General features: G+C 40.5%; 1 protein-coding gene across 1 annotated transcript; it reads left to right on the top strand.

Annotated features, from left to right (window-relative positions):
• The first annotated feature begins 413 nt into the window (after positions 1–413).
• On the top strand, positions 414–9,993 carry LOC120054727 (lipoprotein lipase-like). Its single transcript, XM_039002279.1, has 10 exons — positions 414–682; positions 1,848–2,029; positions 2,336–2,515; positions 3,196–3,307; positions 3,895–4,128; positions 4,501–4,746; positions 7,685–7,805; positions 8,068–8,250; positions 8,504–8,611; positions 8,727–9,993. Exons 1-10 carry the CDS (start codon positions 589–591, stop codon positions 8,776–8,778), a joined length of 1,512 nt encoding a protein of 503 aa, XP_038858207.1. The 5' UTR covers positions 414–588; the 3' UTR covers positions 8,779–9,993.

The following is a 9,993-nucleotide window of genomic DNA, read 5'->3' as shown; positions in this document are numbered from 1 at the left end:
AAGCCCATTTCGAATACAACTTTTTTTAAACGAGAATATAACTTGAATAAAAATAAAATAAAACATTTGGCTATAGCATTTAAACTTTAAATAGCAAGTAAACCGTTTGGTGAACATCTCAAATATTTTTACCAAGACAAGATATTCTGAATTGAATAAACATATAAGGTATCACTATAAAGGAAAGCTAAAACAGATAATCGTATAACATGTCTATATGTGAAGCACAGCGGTGAAGGGATATGTGAAGGACAGCGGTGAAGGGATATGTGAAACACAGCGGTGAAGGGGCAGAGAGAGTTGTGAATGATTTTGGAGCAATTTTGCGTTGGAACCAGTTCAAGCCCAGCCCACTCACTTCCGACCAATGGAGTTTGTTTATTCAAATGAGCCACTCATAAAGACGACCTGGAGCGGCAACTGTGGCAGACTTCAACAGAAACTTCACTCTAATCACAAATCAGATTTACTTTTAGACCAGAGCAGTGGTCCTACTGACCTATACAATTGGATCTACTACTCCTAAACCAACATACAAGGACATTTTCATTCGGGACTTGACGGAGAAACCTCTGGATCAACAATAATATGGGAAAAGAAAATACGTTTTTGGTCACCGTTTGGATAATTCTGGCAAATATCTGTGTATCTTTTTCAAGTACACCAGAACAAACACTTTTTGGTAAGTAAGGGATATTCATCCTAGCTGTTTGTAGAGCTGACTTTGGCTTTGTTATAGATAGGTTAAATAAACACATTATTTACTCAATGTTGATTTTCTCCCATAAAATAAACACTAGAGCCAACCGGGGGCAGTAAAATTGATGCAGCCTCCTCCAAGTGACCGAGAGTAACCTCAGTTCAGTCAGACGTACCCCACTCTAGTGCATTTTGTCAGGGTGCGCACCTCTCTCATGAATAATCTTTTCAACCATTGCAAAAAATATATAATGAATCTGATCAACAGAATGCAAATTATGCATTTTAAGTACACGACATTATTTCCATGTTCAAGTGCACTTAAAATAATATTTTGAAAACGAAAATGTGATATTTGTTCTATTTTTAATTGATGTATAATAACAATTTCCCCGTTGTTTTACACGTATTTGCATAATGCATAATAACATATATTATCATTATTATTGACATTATATTCGATATTTAATGTGGCCTATTTGTGTATGTTTGTGATATAAACTAACTTAATAACTTAATTTCAAAAGGCTTATAGTGTTATTACTACAATGTTTGTTTGGTAGAATTTCAAAAGATGCAAAAGGGGGCGACATTGGACCGGTAAAACTATCGATATCTTTTTTGTCATGCTGGTAATTGGATTAAATTACACCAATTGATAAACTGATAGATTCTGCAGATTGTGTCTTTGTAATGACTTTCTTCCAAAATAGATAGTGTTTAAAGATTTTTAAAAAAGCTGAATTGCCACCACTTGAAAGATGTAATGAAAAATACTGCAATTGGTTTCTTTGTAAACAAATTTTAGATGCTGGATTTTATTTGTCATGCAAATAAGAAGTTACATTTTGGTTATGGTAAAGTGTTTGAAATGCTAGTGACCTCCTTGTACAATCATGATAATGAAAAAGTCATAAATAATAGGACATCTGGACTCGGTTTTAATATGTATCTGGTTAAAAATGTAAACAATAGTGTAATGAATAAGGCAGATTCCTATAGACTCTTGACTCCCCTGCATTGTGCATAATGGTAACCTGTATGCCATGATAACTGTTCAAAGTGCTTACATGAAGGATCATGCACTAGTAGGTGAGTGACAACATGACTGATGAAGCCAGTTTAACATCATCACTGTGTCTGTGCAGGTAACAGCAACTCTACTGAATGGCTTGAGGACTACACAGACATTGTATCCAAGTTCTCCCTGAGAACTGCTGAGATACCGGATGATGACTTGTGCTACATCGTTCCCGGCCAGCCCTTAACCATCCCAAAGTGTGAATTCGACCCTGGGTATAAGACGTTCGTGGTCATTCATGGATGGACGGTAAAGCTTTGACACTATTATGATTACCGCAAAAGCAGAAGTTGTTGATCATCATTTCAATGAGGCTTGTTGGGCATAATTAGGGACATAACTCAACAATGTTGATTCAAAAAATAAATTCAGCATTGATAAGTAGATGTATGATGAGAAGCCCCACGCTGTCCCTAGGCATAATGTTGTAGTGCTCATTCATGTGTAAAAGTGCTGACACTTGGCTAGTCTTCAATCAGTGCTGTGAGTAAACAATGAGGGCTAGGGTCACAGTGAGTCAGGCCAGCCACTGACCCCGAAAATGTGTTTGTCCAGGTTACGGGGCTGTTTGAGAGCTGGGTCCCTAAGCTGGTGACAGCGCTGTACAAGAGGGAGCCCAAGGCCAACGTGATTGTGGTGGACTGGCTGACACGGGCGCAGCAGCACTACCTCACCTCCGCTGCCAACACCAAGCTGGTGGGCAAAGACGTGGCCAAGTTTGTTAATTGGCTGCAGGTGGGTGATCTCAAGGACACTGGGTAGATAGGAACATAGCCACAGGAAGTAGGGGTGCTGAGGGTGCTACAGCACCCCCTGAAAAATCATAATTAAAACAAATATTAATATATATATATATTTTTTTTTTTTACAAAAGTAGTGCACTGGGCCTTTACTAGTCCTGTATTAACGGACAGATACAGCCGTTTGTCGCATGGGCAAAAAAAAAATTCAGCACCGCCGAAACATAATAGAATACATGGTTCACACAAGAACAGACTTTCATGTTGACAATGCAGAAACGTATTTGAAATAAGCAATATGTGACTGGTGATGATACATTCATTTCGAAGTCAATGCTGTGGTTGTATTTTACTCCTGGCTGATTTACTACACCTAAAAGCTTATTACAGTCATGTTGTTGATCCACATCAACCACTCATTACACAGCTCATTATTGATAGAAACAGCAGGTGGAGCTAGTGAAGCATATCCTCTGCTAGAAAATAGGGCTAGGAGACATTGGTATGATAAACTACCTGAAATGATTACATGTGTAAGCGTACAGTATAACTGACAGAACAGAATATACTTGAGAGGGTGTTAGGATGGCATAACAAGTTTTACAGCCAATACTTTACACAGTCACAAGACTGGAAAATAGAAATAAAACCTTGTCTGTTTTCCCCCGTTGTCAGAAAACACTAGACTACCCCTGGGAGAAGATACATCTGCTGGGATACAGTCTGGGTGCTCATGTAGCCGGCATCGCTGGTCTCCTCACCAACCACAAAGTCAGCAGGATCACAGGTGAGCAGACAGCCCTTCTCTGCTGAAGAGGTTTTAATGTTTATCTATCAGTCTGTCGCGATGTAGATGCATAGGCCTACATGTGCAAGTTCTATCTCAATGCATTTAGCCTCAGTAGTCCTCCCATTTGTCTCTATAAAGTTTACCCAACTATTACATCTCGAGGCCATTGAAAACCATAATCAAATCATCACTAAAGCACATTGTGGGCTTCTACCCCTCTCTCTTATCCTCCCCCTTCTCTCTCTCTCTCCCCTCTCTCTCTTGCTTCTACCCCTCTCACTCTCTCTCTCTCTCTCTCTCTCTGCTTCTACCCCTCTCTCTCTCTCTCTCTCTCTCTCTCTCTCTTTCTCTCTCTCTCTTTCTCTCTCTGTCTCTGCTTCTACCTCTCTCTCTCTCCCTCTCTCCCTCTCTCTCTGCTTCTACCCCTCTCTCTCTCCCTCTCTGTCTCTACTTCTACCTCTCTCTCTCTCTCTCTCTCTCCCTCCCTCTCCCTCTCTGTCTCTACTTCTACCTCTCTCTCTCTATCTCTCTCTCTCTCTATCTCTCTCTCTCTCTCCCTCTCTCTCCCTCCATCTGGCTCCCAGGTTTGGACCCGGCCGGCCCGACCTTTGAGTTTGCTGACGCCCAGAGCACCCTGTCCCCTGACGATGCTCTCTTCGTGGACGTCCTGCACACCAACACCCGGGGCTCCCCAGACCGCAGCATCGGCATCCAGAGACCCGTGGGCCACGTGGACATCTACCCCAACGGAGGAACCTTCCAGCCAGGCTGTGACCTGCAGAACACCATGATGATGATCGCCACCACCGGCATCCGTAGTACGTACTGGAACTGGACACTGTACTGTAGAATGCCTTCTACTATTCTAGCTTCTCCATATTTCTGCTGTCTGACATATATATAGTAGACCATAGTGTAACATCAAAGTCTGTTATTATACTGTAGTAAATCTTCAAGAGGAGTGTTTCTTGAAGTTTAAACAGCTGCAACAAGTACTTTGACTCCATTAAAAGTGCCATTTTCAAAGGCCTCAGTTTTCTAACCATAACACTGAAAGCCATACGTCATAAGCCAGAATAAGCACATTTCACAGACACAGTCACATTGTTAGTCTGGTGTATATTAGAGAATCAGCCAGTGATTCAGACTTCATGGTCCTAATGGTCTTGTTTTACGCCTGTCCTATGCAGATATGGACCAGCTTGTGAAGTGTTCCCATGAGCGCTCCATCCACCTGTTTATCGACTCGCTGGTGAACGCAGCAGAGCATCAGACCATGGCCTACCGCTGCAGCTCCAAGGAGGCCTTCATGAAGGGCATGTGTCTCAACTGCCGCAAGAACCGCTGCAACAAGGTGGGCTACGGCGTCAACAAGGTCCGCCTGCCCCGGAGCACCAAGATGTACCTCAAGACCCGCGAGATGATGCCCTTCAAACGTAAGGATGAGAGAGGAATTGTTTTGAGACAAGAATGCATGCATGCACAAAGCAACACTCTTTTTCACAACAGGAGGCTAATTTCCTGGCACTAAAATAGATTTAGTTAAGAGTTACCTGACGTACATTAATTGCCAAATCCTCAATGTATCGGTGCGGATGGCTGAATGTAGTTATTATAGTGGTGGCTAGGAGCTGGCTCAAGCTGGCCTTGAGAACTTTAACTTCTTTGGGATTGGTGTCCCTCCACAGGACGGTTGAGCTAACGTAGGCTAATGTGATTAGCATGAGGTTGTAAGTAACAAGAACATTTCCCAGGACATAAACATATCTGATATTGGCAGAAAGCTTAAAATATTTTTAATCTAACTGCACTGTCCAATTTACAGAAGCTACGACAGTGAAAGAATACCATGCTATTGTTTGAGGAGAGTGAAATGCAATGGTTCATTGGATCAGTCTAAAACTTTGCACATACGCTGCTGCCATCTATTGGCCAAAATCTAAATTGCACCTGGGCTGGAATAATACATTATGGGCTTTCTCTTGCATTTAAAAAATGATGGTACAAAAAAATACAAAAGAACGGTTGGCTTTTTCTTTGTATTATCTTTTACCAGAGCTATTGAGTTATATTCTCCTACATTCCTTTCACATTTCCACAAACTTCAAAGTGTTTCCTTTCAAATGGTACCAAGAATATGCATATCCTTGCTTCAGGGCTTGAGCTACAGGCAGTTAGATTTGGGTATGTCATTTTAAACGAAAATTGAAAAAAGGGGCGGATCCTGAACACTGAGTCTCTTTACCATCCTGTGCATGTTACATTAGTACAACGGGCCCCAACTGTGTACATACCATATTGATACTGTACCACCCTGAGAAAACAACTACTGTAGTCTATACAAGTCCTTCCCTTATCAGTCACCTGACCCACTATCCATAAAAGATTCTATAACATCCGCCCAGCCTGCGTCCATTTTCCTCCCTCCTCACCCCACTACTCTAGGATTGGCACAGTCTGACATATCTGATAAGGTAGTGGCGTCAGGGACAAACAAAAACAAGCAGGGGGAATAAAACAAGGTTCATGGCGCAAGCCATGAAGGTCACATGAGAGTGAGACTATTAGTATTTCAGTAGTGGCTGTGGTTTGGTAACTGGAAACCACTGCACGTGAACTCTTACGATGGAAAGTTAGAGGAAACTTTCCACACCAATTGGAAATGCTTCTGGCACTGGCTTTGAATTTAGGCACACAATAACATCTCTGTAGTACACTGTAAAACCATGAAGCATGTGACACGTTTATAACCTAAACGTCAGTGTTTAAAACTTAAACATTAGGCATTTAGATTAGCCAATAAGGGTTCTCATCTTAAACACCGGTGTTTAGAATGCAAGATTAAACAAGATATTCAGCTTTTCCAGTCAGTTTCTAACCAAGAGAACACCTATATCTCCTAAGTGTTCAGATTTTTAACACTAGTGTTTACTTTCCCATCGTCATGTTTAGAGTGCATTTAGTCATTCAAAAATGTATGTGACTTTCCATTCCTTTTATTCAGATCAGTGTTAGGAATGTCTGTCACCTTACTTACATTTCAGCACAACTGAACATGACATTTATTTTCAATTGCGTGACGTTGTTGTTACTCAACTGTCTTGAGTCCATTTCTGTTAACACTCTCAGAGTGAAAAATATGTGGGAGGGGCCTCATCATATTTCCCAGCATGCTTTGGTGCAGGTTGATTTTTAGAATAGTTTGTTTTAAAATCTTTGTTTCCTCATGCACATTGATTTATTGAGCTCATAGTATACAAATATAAATAACTTAAATGTTTCTAAACTAATCCAATCTGTAGGGGTTGGACATTCACAACCAAGGAACCCGTTACTGAGACGGTTGTTCTAGTTTAGATGGTTTAGGTAGTCTTGGTTGTTGAGGTCTTCACCATAGCAGACATTCTGAGTGCAGGTTGTGGGTGATAAAATATTCTAATTTCTTAGATATCCTCCCTCTGGCTGGAATCTGATAGGAATTGCTAATCACGTCATAAACCATCCTATTGTGACTTGCAGATCTGATGAGCCAGGATTTTCAGACCACAATGTAGGCCATAACTAAAGGCCTTATGAAGTGTGTAATATGTGATCATAAAGGGTTTAATTTTAATTGAAACGCATTCACTTAGGTAGTCACTTGATGAAGGCTTCAGGAATAGAAGTTATTGAATGCAACAACAATGTCTCTTTTACAAACACAGACATGGGTGGGTATCCCTCATAATCACGCGAAAGGCATGCTGGGGAATATGCAAATACGGCTTTACACCCTACAGTGTTAAAACAACACCCCCAGTGTTTAGTGTTCAAAACCTAAAAACCTTGTGCTGAATAAACATGTTCATGTTTGTTAAAAGTGTTACAGCGAATAAACATGTTCTGGTGTTTACAATCTAAACACTGTGACACATTTTCATTTGAAATTCTAAATGCCTTGACGCATTTAAAAAGTGTTACAGAAAAGTGTTAAGTTATGCGTTCAGATCCTAAACACTTGGTTTTACAGTGGAAGGAGTGGAAGGTTGGACAATTTAATCTGAAGCTTAACACTGCATTTTATTTCCCTTATTCACACAAAGGCAGTAAGTGGATCAATAATATGGTTATGTAAAGACAGGTCTTAAGCACTGAGATACTACAATAGTGTGTGAGCGAGGATCTTTAGCTCAAACTGTGGGCATCAGTGATTGGATTATGGCCACATGCCACAAACACTTCAAACTGTCGGAGAATGTGTCTTAACTGGGCAGACTGCAGGTGTTTCCGTAAGAAGAAAACATACTCAGGGGTTCAGAGGGCAAAACCTTCTCTGTGACGCTCGTCTGTATGTGGCATGGTTCTAAATGAAGGTCTCTGTCATTCTTTCCACAGTTTTCCATTACCAAGTGAAGGTGCATTTCTTCAGCAGTGAGAAACTGGCCTACACTGAGCAGCCCATGAAAATCTCTCTGTACGGAACCCATGATGAGAAGACTGACATACCTTACATCATGTACGTATGGTTTGATATTAAAGAAAATAATCAAATAAGGAAATTATAGGAAATACAAAAACATTTTGTGCAATACTTAGTTGTCCAGAAATGCTTGATATAATATCTAAACAAGTCCAGACTTACGAATATAAAACACTGACATTGTAGCGCATAATGAACCCTGGAAATGTCACCTCACCACCCCACCTCAGCTGGGTACTATATACAGTACAGAAGATGAACTGATCCACTCACCTTTGACCTGTGTGTGACCCCTCAGGCCCTTCCTGAACACCAACAGCACTGTGTCATTCCTGCTGACCACCGACGTGGACGTCGGGGAGCTGCTTATGGTCAAGCTGCGCTGGGAGAAAGATGCCTATTTCAGCTGGTCTGACATTTGGGGCAACAAAAACTTCCACATCCGCAAAATACGTGTCAAGGCCGGGGAGACTCAATCCAGGTAAGTCATGATAGTAATGATGAGCTGTATATCTATATGTAGAAGGGGTATTCAAATTCACAGACCTTAAGGTCAGCAGCATTGCTGGTTTCGCTCCAATTAATTACATTAATCAATCAAAACCCAACAGTACTGTGGACAGTATTTGAATACCTTTGACACAGCACATCGCCTTTCACATTGCCAGTCTTTGGAGTTATATGTTAAAGGCGTCAAGAAGGCTTTATTGATAGTCTTTACTGTCTGAATCCAGGGTCATCTTCAGCGCTAAAGATGGAGAGTTTGCCTACCTCATCAGAGGAAAAGACGACGTAGTCTTTGTCAAATCAAAAGAGGACAACATGAGCCGGAAAGAGAAAAAGTAAGAAAAGTTTGTGAAACTTGGTCATTTGAATATAGAAAAATCAATCATAACCAAAGATGGGATTCAAAACGTATTTCCTCATGTTCTTCTTTTGATTTTGATTTATCTTCAGGATGCACAGACTCAAGATGCAGGGAAGCCACTTCAAGAATAACATTGCATGAAGCAACGCTTGAATCGAAGTGCGCACTGAACCACACAGCCACAGCTGGATGGAGCCTGGGAGAATACGCTGGAGAGAAGATAGGGGATGTAAGTCTCTGACTTGTACTGTATGTTCTGCCTCCCAACCCGTGTCATCTCATCTCCACCCGGAATCACGTCATCCCACTGAGCTGGGAGTCAGCTTACCTGCTTTTTCTTCTATTAACCGTCGTCATGGGGAGTGTTACAATTGCTTTTTTTATGTTTTTCACTTGGTCTAACGTTGCTACATTATCTTTTTAATCCTTCATCTCAACTGTGTTTATGTATACCTACTAAATAAAATAAATTAATTTCTAACGCCATACTAGGTAGTTCCGATTCAAACTTCAGATTCAAAGAGATTGACATAGCTTCCACTTATTTTTGCCACATTCAGTGTGCACACTATAATAATCATGTCACTAATGTCATGCCTAAACCACTAATTGCCACCATCACAGGGACCAAAGATGGTGACATTTTCTACTGAATTGAATATTGCAGTGACCCGTGTAAATAGCTTTTCAATCACTATTATATATATTCGTTATCATTGTAGATGAATTCCCTGCTTGTTCTTTGTGTGCATTTGGTTATTGTGTTTGGCACTGGTCACTTTAAGGGCGTTAGTCCAGTCAATTTGATCGTTCATCAACTAGTTGAAATGGATTATGTTCAGATCATTCTTTAATTGGTCACTGGACTTCTGAAGAATAGAGGTCACAAGGAGAAGTTAGTATGGCCTTAGTACTTTTACTTCCTTTATAGGTCAAAAATTATGTGGAAACAATTACCTTAACCCTATTGGTCAAGCATGCCCTCTAAAACATTCCATTTTCTTTAAAAAGGTCAAACAAAATGCTACACTAAATGTATAACATATATGTGAGACTTTGCCAACATGGGTGGGCAGCCCTACATAATAACCATAAACATCCCAAGAATGTTTAATATTCTATTTATTGAATGTACCTGTATATATTTGTATATTAAGCTGTAATATATTTGGGCAGATTTCCATAGATGTCGCTGTTTTTCTAGATGAAGCGGTGTGATTTTATGTGAGTGGCTTTGGACAGACTGATCAAATTGGTCTCCATGCCAGCTGATGAGCGCATTTATTTTTCTGAACTGAAATGCAGTGCACTCTATGAAGACAGAATATGATACTTTAATAAAGTGAAAACATTATA

The sequence above is a fragment of the Salvelinus namaycush genome, chromosome 10 (assembly GCF_016432855.1).
Source record: "Salvelinus namaycush isolate Seneca chromosome 10, SaNama_1.0, whole genome shotgun sequence".
Classification (NCBI taxonomy): domain Eukaryota; kingdom Metazoa; phylum Chordata; class Actinopteri; order Salmoniformes; family Salmonidae; genus Salvelinus; species Salvelinus namaycush.
The sequence above is the reverse complement of the archived record's forward strand: the minus strand, read 5'-3'. Positions and strand labels throughout refer to the sequence as shown.

Bases quoted from the DNA above. Each gene is read 5' to 3' on its own strand.
- LOC120054727 (XM_039002279.1), top strand. From the start codon at position 589: ATGGGAAAAGAAAATACGTTTTTGGTCACCGTTTGGATAATTCTGGCA. The intron at 2,030-2,335 runs GTAAAGCTTTGA...GTGTTTGTCCAG, and splicing joins TGGTCATTCATGGATGGACG to GTTACGGGGCTGTTTGAGAG. The intron at 4,747-7,684 runs GTAAGGATGAGA...TTCTTTCCACAG, and splicing joins CGAGATGATGCCCTTCAAAC to TTTTCCATTACCAAGTGAAG.